At 32.0% G+C, this 17,326-nt stretch overlaps 2 protein-coding genes across 22 annotated transcripts in view; one reads left to right on the top strand and one right to left on the bottom strand.

Moving 5' to 3' along the window:
• LOC138129111 (receptor-type tyrosine-protein phosphatase U-like) overlaps positions 1–4,176 on the bottom strand; it is a 34,572-nt gene extending 30,396 nt beyond the window's left edge. For 3 of the 15 annotated variants that reach the window (XR_011159088.1, XR_011159089.1, XM_069045367.1), the window contains exons 1-4: positions 3,282–3,565; positions 2,836–2,943; positions 1,657–1,793; positions 1,023–1,182 (exon numbers count right to left, since the gene is read on the bottom strand). Coding sequence is in view for 8 of the 15 variants with exons in the window: in XM_069045367.1 (XP_068901468.1) it covers positions 1,023–1,182; positions 1,657–1,793; positions 2,836–2,943; positions 3,282–3,420 (544 nt within the window). In the remaining 7 variants the exon portion in view is untranslated. Of the gene's footprint in view, positions 1–164; positions 1,199–1,656; positions 1,794–2,835; positions 2,944–3,281 lie in introns of all 15 variants that reach the window. The other 12 variants (XM_069045364.1, XM_069045372.1, XM_069045376.1 and 9 more) reach the window with 10 other exon arrangements.
• The window catches only part of LOC138129113 (uncharacterized), a 73,630-nt gene that overhangs the window by 9,871 nt on the left and 46,433 nt on the right, over positions 1–17,326 (top strand). Inside the window, exons 1-2 of one of the 7 annotated variants that reach the window (XR_011159090.1) lie at positions 16,408–16,611; positions 17,146–17,314. The exons of 2 other annotated variants lie outside the window; for them this stretch is intronic. The gene's annotated coding sequence lies outside the window, so the exon portion shown is untranslated. Of the gene's footprint in view, positions 1–16,407; positions 16,612–17,145; positions 17,315–17,326 lie in introns of those variants that run through there. 4 more of the 7 variants (XR_011159094.1, XM_069045381.1, XM_069045382.1 and 1 more) reach the window with 4 other exon arrangements.

Raw genomic sequence — 17,326 nt, 5'->3', positions numbered from 1 at the left:
ATAGAAAATAAATAAATAATACTTAACAACGTAATATTTTGTCATCCATATGTGACAATTTCAGTAAAGCATAATTTAGAGTATTTTTTTATGTGACAGAAAAATTACGTTCAAAAGTTAATGAAAGTAGTAGTAGTAGTACCTACATAATAGTAGTTTCTTACCTTGCTCGATTATGTTCTTTTGGAAAAGTGAAGAAAGCCAAATTACAGTTGTAGGCTTTGTTTTCACAATTTTTTGCTTATTCATGTATCGCCACCACTGGTAGAAAACCAACTGCGTCAACCGCGGTTATGATACGCTACTGACTTCTACTCTGAACTTGATTGATTCTGATTGATTCTACTCTGTGCTATGAGCGTCAATTTTTAACCTATAAAGGTTTTAGTATTTTGTATTCATGACATAAAAAAAAATTTATTACAATCGGAACTCTTGCTACCGGTTCCGAAATAACGCCGTATTTTTGTCTATCGTTACTCCACTAAGTACTTGGTTTATTTTATAAATTTTCTCCATTATCAGATAATAATAAGAACATCCGTAATTTTCTAAAATTCATTAGGTATCGTTTAAGACCAGAAATTGTCTACGCCCATGCATTGAACGCTTATTTGCATAAGATTTCGCTACCACGTAATCGGTAATAATTTGCAACGCCTGCTCTGATTTGTTATCTTTTTGATCACTTTGTACAAAAGTTCCGTTCCGAAGTAGAGGAATTAACATGATACGTTTGCGTAATTGAAAAGTATAAAACCTGCATTATTTTTGAAATTTAAATATACCAATTGCAAAATATGATACCTTTATAATAAAAATAATTTTGTCGAAGTTTCGTATCTTCAAAATATTGAAATTGGCGGAAACTTTATTGGAGCAAAAAATTTAACATGGTATAAGGTGAATCAAAACAATTTAAACTTGCATCAAAGCAAATTACACTTTTGGTTGTGATAACAATTCTTAAGATCCATAAATATGGACATTAACCGTAACAAACATTATAAACAAATCCTTACAGTCGTGAAATTTTAAATTGTTCTTGTGTATTACCAGTCCGTATGGAACAAAATCACTTCTTATATTTTCCGTTATGTTTTCAATTGATATGTTAAAATTATTACTTTCTGCCACTATGCAATAATGAAACCACTGGAAGGGAAAATTATTTTTCTCAACCTACAATTAAAAAAATCTTCATATAACTTTTATTATACTTTTACTTTACTTATACTTTTCTTATACTGGGTGCCCCAAAATTCGCGGATCAACTCAATGGGGCAATGTCAACTCATGTTAAAAAATACTCAGAAAAATAATTAAAAAATTCTATACCTAACAGATTTGAAGATATGGCTCAAAAGGTACAGGTTTGATCTCGTTTATTTTAAATATTAAAAAAGATTTTTACTATTTGTCTTTTACTACCTAGTGGCATAATAACTCTGAACGATTGTGATCAGGGTTGCAATTATTTACTTCATTGTTTCCAGCATTTCCAAGAAGTGATTTAGTGAAACAAATGGGTCAATATTTTCTACAAAAAAGAAGATTGACTTTTTTTTATTTTTACCTGGTATTTTAATGACTACTTAACAACGTACTGCTAAGTTATTCGCGAATTTTGAGGCACCCAGTATACCTAATACTTACATGTCCCAAATATATTGTTGTTCTGTTTTTCATATCTTTTGAAGAAAAAGTGATATTTACATTGCTGTTATCAGAATATGTCGAAAAACATTGAGTGTTTTTTATGATACATCCATCACGTGTCGTAGTCATAAAATCTCCAAAAATAAAATACAATCTGATGATTTCACAAATAGTTATTTGTGCAATAAGTTGGGAAATGTATTTTTTTCCTATTAGGCATGGAATTTTTGATCGAGACGATAGTCGAGTTCGAAAACATGCCTACGTATTGCACACACGATTTTTCCTACTGGAGTTTGGAAATAGTTATTTACATAATTAGTGGGACAAAAGCAATATTACAGGACTTGAGTGTGAAGATTGCAGATGACGAGGGCGTTAGCCCGAGTTCATCTGTACTCATACGGGTTTCCTGTAATATGCTTTAGCCCACGTGTTATGTACAAAATTTTATCTAAGACCGCCCCAAATTAAAAAAAATTAATCTTATCTATTGATTTTCGCCAGTGAAATAAATGAGTTTCATTACCGCACTCAGTGGGATAAGAATTTACTTATCCCACTGAGTGAGGTAATGAAACTCATTTATCCCACTGAGTGAGGTAATGAAAATGCGTGAGGTAATGAAGTTCTTATCCCACTCAAAATTAGTATCATTTATCCCACGGGATTAGATAAAATAAATTAAATTAGGATATTTTCAATTTTCTATAATTATTTTAAATTAAAAAGTGAAATCAAAATTGTTCTGTTTTCGTTACTATAAAGAAGCAATTTTGTTCATATAAAAAAAAAACAAAGTTTGTGAAAGCGTTTAAGATGTTCGCTCGAGTAAATTTACGGGAATTCTATTAAAATGTCTGCTATAATGAACCGTTTGATATTGAAGAATATGCAAAACAGGCCGAATACTTGAAAAGTAACAACGCACGAATATTGAACAATGTTATTAGTGTTAGTTTAAGGAAAGTTTTAAAAAACATTAATTAGTTGTAAATTTTGAGGTTATCTTTGACAGACTTCAAGTTACGTATCTCAGAAAACAATCAAAATTGAACTTTTAGTGTTGAAGTATTATTTCCGCACTTGTTAGGAAATATTCTACTTTGCCTTACTCAAATTAGTATTCTAATATGTTAGTTTTCCAAACTCTAGTAGAAAAAAGACTTGACTTACTTTGCCATCTTCTATCTGTAACAGGCCCATAAAATGAATATTTTGAGTGTATTTCTACCCAGTCACTATAAAGCCAGTTTCTAAGTTCACGTAATTCTAGCCTCACCCCTATATTGTAAATATACCCCGTGAGCAATAATTACCTACTGTTTGAGTTGGCAATAAAAAATTTTACTTGAAATTGGTAAAACTGTGAATTGTATCTATTTCCATTTGTTTCATTGTCATTATTGACAGCTGACATAACTTGTTTGTTTTTAAAAACTTCTCGTTTTTCAATAAACCGTTGCTTCGCATCACGCATAACCTAATTTTCGGCGATCTATCAAATTTAGCCAACAAGAACGCAAAAAATTCACCACAGTTTTATTGCCAACTCAAATAATTGTTGCACACGCGGTATTTGTGTTGTACAAGTTTTAAAACCAGAATCTAATATTTCTTACCTGGAATTATTGGTGATACATAGACAACTGAATTTTGAGTTGCTACACATGTGACACTATGATTTTTAATTAGTGTAATTACCTCACCTGAAGTAATTGTTTTTACTAATATGCAATTCAACACCACCCACAATAACATTTCTGTATAGATTATTAACTTCAATTAAAAAATGACTTATCAGCTAAAAGATCATACATTTTATCTTTAACAGCCCATAACGGAAGGATTAAATTATTTACAAATGGTAAATAATAAAAATCAACAATCTAATCAACGTCTTACTGAACTTGTGAACAAAAACGTGTTATACTTAAACGATATATCTGATAATGATGTACAAAAAGCTATAAAAAAGCTGAAAAATAGTCAAACGGCGGGCCCTGACCAGATACCCTCTTTTTTACTTTGTGACTGTAAAACAATTTTCTCAAGTCCCCTAAAAATAATCTTTAATCTTATTGTTAAAACTTCCGTGTTTCCAGCTAAGTGGAAGGAATCTCAACTTTGCACAATATTCAAAAATGGTGATAAATCTGATATAACCAACTCTCGGCCAATAACAATAATCAACAACTTTTCTAAAATGTTTGAATTTATTCTGTTTGAAAGAATATATCACCACATATCGTCAAAAATCTCTGTTAACCAGCATGGTTTTATGGCTCGAAGATCTACCGTCACTAATTTGGTTTCCACGACGCAATTTTTGTGTGAAAGTTTGGATGCGCATGGGCAGGTTGATGTTATACAGTCTATGCATTCTCAAACTCGAACATAGGCAATTAACATTGTATTGGACGTTTTTGCTGATTCCTGCTCGCCAATTGAACTTACAGGTAAGGTAATGGTATCAATAGAAAGAGAAAATTATTGCGCTTGAAATGATACTAATAATAAGATTTTTTTTTTAGCTGTTCCAAATTCACATAATATAACACAGACATATAACACAAAAATTAATAAATATTTAGAGCTCTCCGTTGCTATGAGAAATCTTTGGTGTTTAGAAAAAATTTCGATTCTACCACTTGTAATTTCAGCAACGGGAATAGTACCGCAATTTCTTTTTAAAAATTTAAAAATTCTGGATTTAGATAACACATTGGTAGTTGAAATTCAAAAAGGTATATTATTATACTCATATCACATCGTGAGGAAGTTCCTTAACATTGACACAGAACATAATAAAACACAACAAAGTCAAAATGTGGAGGCGAGACGCCGCTAATTATGTTGATAAGCACTGCACTATTACTTGATAGTAATATCCGTAATAGTGTGTATACTCCGGCAAAATTGCCGTGCCGCCGGGTGGAGGTGGGATACGAAGATTTAAGGTGTTATTTTAATTTTAAAATACTAATTTAAAACTTGGCGATTTTTAAATATGACATGCCATGATTTTCAAATTGGACAGCATTTGTCAAAAAATTAAGTAATTTGTTGGGTTAAGTTAAATAGTTAAAAAGTTAAATAACGAACTAAATGTTCAAAACACGCGATATTGGGCTCAAGAAAACCCTCGAGTAAATATTCCTACTAGAACTCGGTGTCCTCAAAAAATTCATATCTGAGCTGGGATTTTTAATAACATTTGAAATAAAGGGAAATTTAAATTCAGCAAATTATTTTATTTCATCCTGTGTCAAATTTCAATACTTTACGTCATCAGTTTGAATCCGGGAAAACGCAAAAAACGGCCGGACGCCGGTTAAGTGTTGCTATTGGAAACACAAAAGTAACAATCGCAATAACAATTATTCAGGTTTAAGAAATGTTTTATTCAAAACTACATCTAAATACAAATTAACAATTTAACTATCTCGGCCACAAAGAAGATGCACTTACCTTCTCAGACTAAAAACGTTAATTCACAAATAAAATAATACAACAATTTAAACCAAATCTAAAAAATATGCCAGCCAGCATAACCTCTTCCGTTATTTTCTTCACATTATTTTCTGATTTTCATTTACAAAAATGGCTGAATTGTTTTTGATACATTTCACCTGACTTGCTAGGTATTAATTCAGCACAGGCTTCTGCAGATTTTCTTACAATTTCTGGAGGATTTGCTTTAGAAGTCATTTTGATGCACCAAATTATTTCAAAAAAATCAACAAAATAAACAATTGCCAAACAGCCATGTTCCAAAAATGTGACTAGATGGGGAGCATTTGTTGAATTATTTTGAAATTAATTTCAGTGTTTCTTTCAAACGAAATTTGAGGCAGGATGAAATAAAATACATAACGACATTTGTCCGTGAACTCTTTCTACAGTACTCGTTTCGAGTTTCAAGACTCGGCTCCTTCGTCGCCTCGTCCTTAAACGTCTTACTCGTACTGTAAACTATGAGTTCCCGGACTTATAACGTTCAATCGTATCCCACCTCCACCCGGCGGCACGGCAATTTTGCCGGAGTACATACACTATTACGGATAATACTATCAAGTAATAATGCAGTGCTTATCAACATAATTACCGGCGTCTCGCCTCCACATTTTGACTTTTTTGTGTTTTATGTTCTGTGTCAATGTTAAGGAATTTCCTCACTATGTGACATGAGTATAATAATATACCTTTTTGAATTTCAACCACCAATGTGTTCTCTAAGTCCAAAATTTTTAAATTTTTAAAAAGAGATTGCGGTACTATTCCTGTTGCTGAAACTAGAAATGGTAAAATCGAATTTTTTTCTAAACACCAAAGACCTCTCATAGCAACGGATAGCTTCAAATATTTATTAATTTTTGTATTATATGTTTGTGTTATATTGTGTGAATTTGGAACAGCTATATCTAAAAGATATGCTTGCTTTTGTTGTTTATTTAAAATAATAATGTCTGGTCTGTTATGCCGAATGTGAATGTCAGTTAAAACTGTGCGATCAAAATATAATTTGTAATTGTCATTTTCTAAACAACTTTCTGGTTTATAAATGTAATGTGGTTGTGTATCCTTTAATAAATTGAATTTAACTGCTAAATTCATGTGTATAATTTTTGCGAATATATCATGACGTTTTTTATATTCGCTTTGAGCCAAAACGGTGCAAGAAGAAATGATGTGTTCAATGGTTTCCCCTTCAGTTCCGCAAATCCTACATTTATCGATGATCGATTGTAAACGGCATATGTGTTTTTTATAATTTCTTGTATTTATAACACGATCTTGTATTGCAAATATAAAACCCTCAGTCTCAGGATGAATATTTGATTTTTTAAGCCATGCATGAGAAGCTTGAATATTAATTTCTGGCTGTTCTAGCTCTTTAAAATATCTCCTATGTAAAGACTTTTGTTTTATATTTGCTATAGTGTCAGGTATATTTGGCTCAACAATATCTGAAATTACATTATCACTTAAATTTAAAGGTGTGTAACCTTTATCCGCTGAAACCAAAGCATTAAAAAAAGTGTTATCACGAGCTCTATTGAGAAAATAATTTTTTCCTGAAGCAATTTGATTGTGTTGTAGAATTTCTAGATTTGAAAAACCCCTACCAAAATTTTCGCGTGGTAAATTAAATCGTTCAATAGCAGATTTGGGGTGATGTTTACAAAATTTTGTAAAGAGAACTCTAGTTTGAATATTTATATTCTGTAAATTAGTTTTGGACCATTTTATAACACCAAAAGAATAGGTCAACAATGGAACAGCATATGTATTAACTGCTTTAATTAAATTATTACCGTTTAATTTTGATTTTAAAATAGATTTAATTCTTAAATAAAATTGTTTTTCTAAATTTTCTTTTATAATTGAATGTTGAATATGATTTGATTGATTAATACCTAAATATTTATAAAATTCTCCTTTATTTAAATTTTTAATGATTTCTCCTTCTTTAGTTATATATTCTAAATTTTCGTAATGACCACGACATATTGATTGCGTTTTACACTTATCAATACCAAAACTCATGCCAATATCATTTGAGAAATTTTCAGTTATTGTTAGTAAAGATAAAATGTGATTCTTTTTAGATGCATAAAGTTTTATGTCATCCATATAAAGAAGGTGATTTAATTTGGATAGTGTGGTATTATTAACTCTAATATTGAAACCATATCCAGTGCTATTTAATAGATTTGTCAAAGGATTGATGGCTAGACAAAACCATAAAGGACTTAAAAAATCTCCTTGATAAATTCCCCGTTTAATTTGAATAGGCTCGGATTTTAATTTAGTATTGTTTATTGATAAATTTAAAGTAGTTTTCCAAAATGTCTTAACATGGGATAAAAAGTTAATCAAATCCAAATTAATTTTATAAATTTTAAGAATTTTAATTAACCATGAATGTGGTACTGAATCATAGGCTTTTTTGTAGTCTATGAATGCGGTACAAATATTTCTATTATTTTTTCTAGCTTGTTCCATTATTACCGTATCTATTATGAGTTGTTCTTTACAACCAAAACACTCCTTAACACAACCTTTTTGTTCTTCATTAAGTATATTTAATTTTTGACAATGGTCGTAAATTATTACTTTAATGCAAGATGTCATAATTTTATAAATTGTAGGCAGACATGTGATTGACCTATATTTTGATGGATTTTTAGTATCGGAATCTTTTGGTTTCAGATATGTTATACCATGGGCCAAAAACTCTGGAAATGTGTTAGGTTCCCTAATAAATCCGTTAAAGTGATCAAGTAAGCATTTATGAATACAAGTAAATTTTTTTAACCAAAAGTTATGAATTTGGTCACGTCCAGGGATTTCCAATTATGTGAACTATTAATATTTTTAACTAAAATTTCAAGGCTAATTTGAATATGATGTCGATGTGGATTATTACAATCTGGTATCTCATTTTCTAAATTAGGAATCCATTCTGCCTGATTATTAAATGGAACTTCATTTGACCATATGTTTGACCAGAATTCTTTAATTTCATTTATATTTGGTAGACCATTATTATTTTGAGTTTTATTATCTGCTAAATTTTTGTAAAACAACTTCTCATTATTTCTAAATAGTTTATTCTCAAATTTCCGTTGTTTATTATTTTTATATCTTTTTAATCGTTTAGAATAAATATTCAATATTTGTAATAAAGTGTCTTTAATTTCTATTAGTGTTTCATTATATTCGTTGTATTTTAAACAATGTATTCTGTTTTTATTTAAAATCGATTTAATACAGTTATTTAGATGATTAGAATTTATACCTTTTAAATATTGAGTTATTCTACCTAAATCTCGTCTGATATTGTTAATGCGTTTATTTAGTCTTCGTTCCCATTTTGGTAATTCTTTAGCTTTTATATTATTTGTCTGGTCAATTTCTTTTGAACCATTTAATCTGATAATTGTTAAAGCTCCACTATATATGATACTGTGTAATTTTCTAAAACTTGTCGTGTAGGTAAAATGAATTGATTTAAAATTTCAATCATTGCAAAGAATTTTTTGGAGCTTTGTTGTTTAGGTAATAGTGGTCTATTAAATGGTTCTATATGTTCAAATTCGTTCAGAGTTCTATTAAATTCATCTTCAATTTGTTCTTTAAAATTTTGATGGTAGTAAAAATTTTGATTAATAACATGTATATCATTATAACTCAAGTCTAAATTATTTATGTCGTTTTGTATCGTGTTGTTTGGTGTTGAATTACTTTGATAACAGAAAGAGTCATTATGATTTGGTAAACTTTGTAAACTTTGCGGTTCAACAGAATTTTCAACTAAATTATTAGAAACTTCATTATTGTCAGAATAATTAATTGACAATTCTAACTTTACATCATTTTTGATCTTTTCTAAAATTGCCGAAGGGATATAGTTTTTCTTCATAATGGCTCTCCTCTGGTCAGCTAAATTTTGAATAGTAACAGGAAACTGGGGGTACTTACTTTGGAATGCTTTAAATAAATCAAGCCTGTAAGTACTCACAACATCCTGTAGTTTCGTGATCCGAAAATATTCCCGTATAATGAAAATATTCATTTCCATAGTCCATTTTTTGCGTTTTCTAACTAGTGTAGCACCATTGGATTGCAGTGAAGCACTTGCAACAACATTTGGCGCGTTTTTATTAGAGAGCAAATTTATTGACATTTAGACAGTTGTCACGGCACTCTCATAACGTTAATTACTATAGATTTATTATTAACTAAGGTAGGAACTGCATTGAAATTTTTTCAAAGAATTTATAATAAAAACTGCTTAAACTGTTAATTAATTTAATATTATAATTTAATTCTTTAATATTATTGATGTATCGAAATAATGGCATAATTAGTGCGATTCTGTTTTAAAATTTAGCAATATTGTTATTGAACAATATTGATTTTGCATAGATCCAACCAATCAACAGCTTCATATCGTAGCAACTACAACCTTGTTAAATAGCAATATTGGTAAATTTTAAAAAAGAATCGCACCAATTATCTATAAACTGAATGCACAGTGTTAATTGCCAATGTTCGACTTTGAGAGTGGACACCCGGTATATATGGACCTGTCCAAAGCATTTGATCGCGTGAATCACAGGTTACTACTTTATAAATTAGATGATTTCGGTTTGTCCGATGGGTTGATTTTGCTCATTGAGTCATATCTTCAGGAAAGGGTTCAGTTTGTTAATGTAGACGCTTCAGATCGGAATCTTTCTCTCAAACTTCCGGGGTTCCTCAGGGTTCTGTCCTTGGACCCCTGTTTTTTAATATATTTATCAATGATCTGACCTCTTTATTAAATGAAAATTTTCAAATGTATGCTGATGATTTGAAGATTTATCGTACAGTATGTATGTATGTATATTTGGTACCTATACAGGTTTACAAAGTAATCCGATTTTTATACATTTCCACTAACTTATACATTTCCACTAAGTTAATATAATATATAATAACTAAAAACTAATCTAACTAAATAAATAAAACAATGATTCCAAATCAATAACCAATTAACAAATTATCAATTATCCCTCCCCACATATTGTCCTTCTTCTCCATTCAATATTCCTCATCCATTCGATCCCTCTTCCATCCTCATTCAACATTTCTTCTCTACTCTCATCTCTCTCTCTCAATTCTACGCATTCATTCAACAAATGCTCTATCGTCTCCTTTTTTTCTCCACACATCCTGCACACTCTAATCCTATCCTCATTCCAATATTTATTCTCTCTCTCCTCATTTCCACACCTAAATCTTGCTATTATCACTCTCTCCTTTCTACTCTCTCTTCCTAGGTACTTTGGTAGTTCTTCCGTTATTATTTTTTCATACTTTCCATTGTACCTAGATTCCCTAATTCTCGTTCTTCTTTCCTGCACTTGCACATCTCTGTCTCTCTGCACCAATTCATCTGTCATTGCTCTGCCTCCCTCTCGCATTCTTTCTATCTCCGCTCCTGCATACCCATTTCTTTCGAAATATGCCTCCCTCTCTTTCCATACCCCTGATTTATCGTACAGTTTCGATACTTGATGATTGTTCTAGGTTTCAGAAAGATCTTGACATCATTCAAAAATGGTGCAATGACAATGATCAGCTAATCAATACTAAGAAGTGCTATGTGTTGACTTTCTGAAGGAAGTTAGACAAGGTTATATGTGACTACTGGATAGGTGGGGTAAAGATATTGAGTGCTACTGAATTCAGGGATCTTGGAGTTGTGTTCGATTGTGGTCTCACTTTTCGCAATCATATTGAATATGTGACATCTGCTGCCTACAAATCTCTGGGTTTTGTTTTTGTAACAGGAGATTATTCCACAGTACTGAGGCAATTGTATCACTTTATAAGGCTCATGTGCGATGCAAATTGGAGTATGCTGGTATTGTTTGGTCACCAATATACAATAACCACACCTGGGCCTTGGATAAGATTCAAAGACATTTTGCTAAATTTTTAGTATTTAATGAAACTGGTCAACACCCACCTAGGGGACTTCAGCAGGAAACTCTTTTAGAACGTGTTCAGCTTCACTCATTGGCGAGTAGACGGGATTTTGCTTAAATCAAATTTCTGTCGGATGTCCTCAGCTTTTCTGTTGAATGCCCCTACCTTTTGTCAAAGCTTCTTATTAAGGTCCCTGCTTTTAATTGTAGAAGATGTGAAGTTTTTGAACTAAGATCTGCGAAGACAAATGTTCTACTAATGTCACCGTTATACCAGATGGTTAACAGCTGTTCAACCAAACCTGACTCCAATAAAATCGACATATTCTTTACAAGACCCTCTGAACTTAGATCTGTCCTGATATATGCCTCTTAGTATAGCAAGAATATATATACGAGTAAGCTGTGATTCCTAATGGGAGAGTAGTATCCTGCTGCTACTCATTCCACTTACTGCCTTAACTAATGATAGCTTGCCTGTAATTAGGTCATTACCTGTTGGCAAGCTCAACTTAATAATAATAATAATAGACATTCATATTCAGCATAACAGACCAGAAATTATTATTTTAAATAAACAACAAAAGCAAGCATATCTTTTAGATATAGCTGTTCCAAATTCACACTCCGTTGCTATGAGAAATCTTTGGTGTTTAGAAAAAAAATTCGATTTCACCACTTATAATTTCAGCAACGGGAATAGTACCACAATCTCTTTTTAAAAATGTAATAATTTTGGACTTAGAGAACACATTGGTGGTTGAAATTCAAAAAGGTATATTATTATACTCATGTCATATCGTGAGGAAGTTTCTTAACATTGACACAGAACACAATAAAACACAACAAAGTCAAAATATGGAGGCGAGACGCCGGTAATTATGTTGATTAGCACTGCACTATTACCTGATAGTAATACCCGTAATAGTGTATGTACTCCGGCAAAATTGCCGTGCCGCCGAGTGGTGGAGGGTTAAAAAAAATTGCGACAAATGCTTCAAATGACCTTACATTTGACTCGGTCGAACCGCTTGTGGATAGTACTACTCCTAGGACTTGAAGTATTTCTAGTCCTTTTACAGAAAAAGCTACTTCAACCGTTTCTATAGAGATAAGTAAGGGGCGATTTTCTACCACTTGAAAATAAAAGGTTGTGACCCAAAATGGGACAGGGACTGCTCCGGACTCTCAGGGTTTTGTCGGGGCACAGGGGTAGGTTTGTGAGTGGGCGCCAGGCAACTTTTTCTGGAGCTATGGTAACCTTGTCCAGCTGCCGGGACATGCGCTCTAGTTTTTAGCGTCGGAAAAAATAAAAAATTTGATTTCGGTTGAAATAAAATGGTCTCGTTTATTCTCGTTATATCGAAACAGCAATTGAATCAACAGTTACTTATTTTGGTGGTGTGCGCTGGTTCATTAAATTGACGTTGATTTTTCTCAATGTATAAAAAAATTAAATAGACCGAACCAGTTCACATGAAACCTTAAATTAACGCTTATTCGGGTCTTCTAGAAAAGCTTTTTCCTCACAATGACCTTGTAACTTATTAATAATTTCTGCTTAAATAAACTTAATACATATTGAGTGCTTTTGAACACTCCTATTTGTCGGTGGTGTTTCCGGGCATAAAACAAGTTTATAAATTAAATCACTTTTCCGAACTGAAATATGATGGTGAACACGGGGTGTTCAATAACTCTTAAATGAACAAGAAATTCTAATAAATGACTTGAATAATGGACTAAATTAATACATTAATTCAAATGCAATGACCTTGATCAATCAAACAATATAAAAAATGTAAAAATGAATAAGTTGAAATCGGAATGACTCCGAGAATCTGAACAATGAATATGAAAGATATGTAATAATGAAAACTCTAAATTGTCCAAAAATTGAAATATGAGAAAAATATGAAATTGAAACCTGCGAAAATCTAAAATTTAGGACATATAAATATATTTGCGAGAAATTCTGAATTGCGAGAAATTTGAATCATAGAAAAAATACGAATTATGAGAAGCGGGAAAGTCGAGGCGTCCTCCTCGTAAAATGTCGCGTCGTGCGGAACGATATTATTAAACTAATGTATCTGTCACAATAGTGTTAATGGTAATGTTAATGTTAGTGTTAGCCAGAATGTTAATCTTCAGAACATTGTTGAAACGTTCAACCGTTCACAATAATGGTGATGGTGATGTTAAGAGATCCAGAAAATGTCGGGTTCTTTAACATCTTTGTTAACATCTACCAATCACCATCGAGAATTTCACGCACGCGTAGGCGCAGTGACAGTTCACACCACGTGGACAGCTGGGCTACCAGGAATGTGTTAGAAATATTTTTATTAATAAAAGAATTCTGACGGTACCGTTCTTATTCTTCCTTTACAGCTTGATATATATTAAAGATCATTTAAACAAATACAAGCTACGGATCAACATGCATACACGTAGCTTAAGAAATAATGATGACCTGCACATTGAGTACCTACGACTTGAGAAAAGTAAAACAGCTTCAAATTATTATGGTCCTGTATTTTATAACAGTTTGTCAAACTGCATTGCCTCGTAATAAGTTCATAACGCAGATTAAAACGCTATTAGCTGAAAGTGCATATTATGATTACAGAAGTTTTTATGCCAGGTGTTGTGCAACATAATTAATCAAAATTCATTGTATGTATATACATATATGTATGTTATGTTTTGTTTTGTTCTGTTTTAATGCGGTTTACTAGTTTATATGTATATGTGTTTAGTCTGGACCTGTGTAAAACATAATGTTGTTAACACGAATAAATTATAAAAAATTTGTTGCACAGTCTAGGACTGGTTTACAAATCTATGAGGGGCATGATGACCAACTCAATAGACCGGGACCAATGGCTTAACGTGACTTCCGGTTCACGAGATAGAATATAGCCTTTTTTTTGGGGAACGATAAAAAGATAGGCCGCATCTAGACAGCCCAGAGGCGTGAAGCCACCTCAGCTCTATATTTTGGGGCCAACGCGTGTTGTTCCAGCCGCCCCGTGTGGCTGGCACAGTGACTCTAAAAGAAAACGGCAACAGAAAACAAAAAAGGGAATCGATAAACAAAAAACTGAAAGATGAAACAATCAAAACTGAAAGGTCTCAAAATGAGCGTTCCGAAAAATGTCACGGCAGGTGGGCGCGTCGCGTCGACATGTGACGTCGTCATCTCTGTCTCTTGCGCTTTCTCTGCTAGCTCCAGGTGTTGTCATGGTCCCGCGTGCATTTGTAGGATCTCTTGTGCCTCCTACACCGGCCAAAAAATTAGTGGCATTTTGTCCTGCTACAAGGTGTTTATTTAAGCTTTTCTATTAGGTACACTCAGATAACATATGATAAAAAAAATTGTTAAATTTTATTTTGTCGTTCCGATCAATAGTAAAATGATATATTATCTGTGTTTTGCGCCAGTGACAATTCTCAGTATTCATTTGCACGATTAGTACTGAATCCACAAATTTAATAACAAACGATTAAAGATGATTAAAGATGACTAAAGATTGAGGATTATAATGTTTATTGTTGGAGTAGATTTGCATTAATCACATGGATTAGATCTTTAACCATAATATACGTTTTTTTTTATTGTCTATTTGTTTACCACGTCTGTTACCAAGATAGTAATTGTGTTTACTAGTTGCTAACGATAAACTATTTTGGCGTTCTAGAACGCTAACTAAATTTATTCAAAATAATTATCCGCCTGTTTTCCTTGGCTAATGATATTTAAGACTTCACCAAACTACTCCACCCACCTCTTTAGCTCATTTTTGACGTTTCATCTCAATTTCCCGTTCTTCTTTCTCAGGCATGTCATTGCTTTCTGTTGGGCCTCTCTATATTTCTTTGCACTCTGGTAGAAGTTCCGTATTCCTATATTTTTGTAATTTTCTTTTATTGATTTTAGTTTTTTATTTAAATTATTTCATTTTTCTTGCCTGCACATTTGTTTCGCTCTCTTCTTTGATATTTCGTATCTTTTCTGATTTTCCTCTGTCTGTCTATTTAGGAGCATGAATCTTACTTTGTTCCGTTCCTCTAGTACTCTTTTACACTTTTCCGTGAAGCAGCCCTTCTTTTCCTTGGGTCTTCTAGGTCATACATTTTCTTGCAAACTTTCCTTCATAACTTTTTCTATCTGGTCCCATTCTTTCTTAATATCTTCTTCCTGGGGTATTAATTCACGTTTCTTGTGAAAATTAATTCAAATAAGCCAGAGAAAAATTTATATTACTACAGGATGGCTACGAAAATTGGATTCACTTTTCCACATTTGCCCAAAAGATGGAACTACAAGAAAAAATTAAAGAGAATTGCTGGCAACATTGTCTTTTTTACGTAACTATGCTTTCAAAAAAATGTAGCTAAATGTTGGTTGTAGCCGCTTAGGATATGTTGCACGCTAATGATCCTGCACTCTTACAGATGCTGTTCTACCAGAGCAATCTTCTTTAGCAGGATAATACCATTTTATGATACTTATTCGCTGCTCAATATTGAAATTCATAATTTTAAATTGGCAGTGACATTGACAATTGTTAAAAATAGTAACAACTCAAATTTTTTGTAAAAACTGCGACATCTCTTGGCAATATGAAGAAAAGTGACTCCAATTTTCGTAGCCACTCTGTATGGTAATCAACTATTATAGCCATATTACTATAACGGGCCTTCAAATAAATTTATATTTAGAGCAACCTATGGAAATTCAATTGTTTGCACAATTTTTCCAGCGTAGAAAATGACACAAGAAACGTCTGACATTTTAACGAAATAAAATTAGGTTAGAAAATATTTTTAATTTTTATAGTGCATTCTCCCTATTCCCCCTCCACGGAATATGACAATATGAAATTGGGAAAAAGCTTACTATGTCACCTGTGTAACTCCGGAGAATAATTGGTTACCTACAAAAATTACTTTACACTGTTAACAGAATTAAAATGTCGCCTACGCCTACTCTAAATATATATTTATTTGAAGGCCCGATAGTAACCAACCATTATGGTCACTTGTGAGCATAATATCTCACTAGTGAGTAAAACTTCATTTTAATCACTTAAAACAGTCGTATAGTGTATGGCAATAGCCGAGAGGATTTCCCTTGCTATTCAGCGTGGAAATTATCGGAAATTTTTGCATTGTAAATCAAAAATGTTATGTAATTATGTTATCAATACAATATATTTAATTTAATACAATTATTATTTATGATTACTACTCGTAATCTCATTGTTTTTGAAAAATGTGTCCTTTAATCCTGAAGAATTATATTCGATTAGATAGTGGCAATGAAGAATTCAATTGTCGCATTTTAGATATTTGAGTACGCATATGCATTCAGTTCTTTACCAAAAATTTTTGATGATTTATTTAAATATTTTATTTCGAGTTTAACATCCTATTGTGTGTGCAAGGATAAACTTTTGGTGAAGTATGTTACAATATATATATTATAGGTCGTTCTCATCTTCTATAATCACAATTAACAAATAACCAATTAACAAAAGAATTAATAGTCAATACACATTTTCATCACTTTTGCAGTTACTTTGTCGAATAAAGAACTTAAACTAATCAGATCATAAAAATCGTGAACTCAAAAATGATTAGAAATTAAAAAATTAATTATTTTAGTATTTAATGAATTTATTAAGAGACACAAATATATTTTTTTACGATCGTGCAAAGAGTGAGTGTTCATTGCATTGTTTTCAGTGGGAAAAGTGCCTCTTAATTGCACTAGTGCAATAAGATCTTTATTCCACGCATCTGTCAACCGTCTGTCAAATTTCAAAATAAATAAATAGAATAATCGAACAATTAAACATTTAATTCAAATTAGTCTTGAACAGTGACAAACGTTTAAGTTAATAGTACAATTATGTCTTGTTATTTTAAATTTTTAAACACGGTAATGAAGAATTTTCTACATTCAATAGAGTATGGTCTCTTGTGCATTTTTCAGCTTCCATACGTTCTGCAGTCATTTCTTATGGAAAGTAGTTATTTTATTTGTGACTTCTCAACCTACCCCTCGGCTACTGTAGCTGACTTCTAGCCGCCGCGCCGTGTCCAAAATATTTGCTCCACTATTCGCTAAGACGGTTGCTGAAGATCTCCTAAAGCTGTGCCCCGTAAGCATATTC

The sequence above is a fragment of the Tenebrio molitor genome, chromosome 4 (assembly GCF_963966145.1).
Source record: "Tenebrio molitor chromosome 4, icTenMoli1.1, whole genome shotgun sequence".
In the NCBI taxonomy this organism is placed as follows: Eukaryota; Metazoa; Arthropoda; class Insecta; order Coleoptera; family Tenebrionidae; genus Tenebrio; species Tenebrio molitor.
The sequence above is the reverse complement of the archived record's forward strand: the minus strand, read 5'-3'. Positions and strand labels throughout refer to the sequence as shown.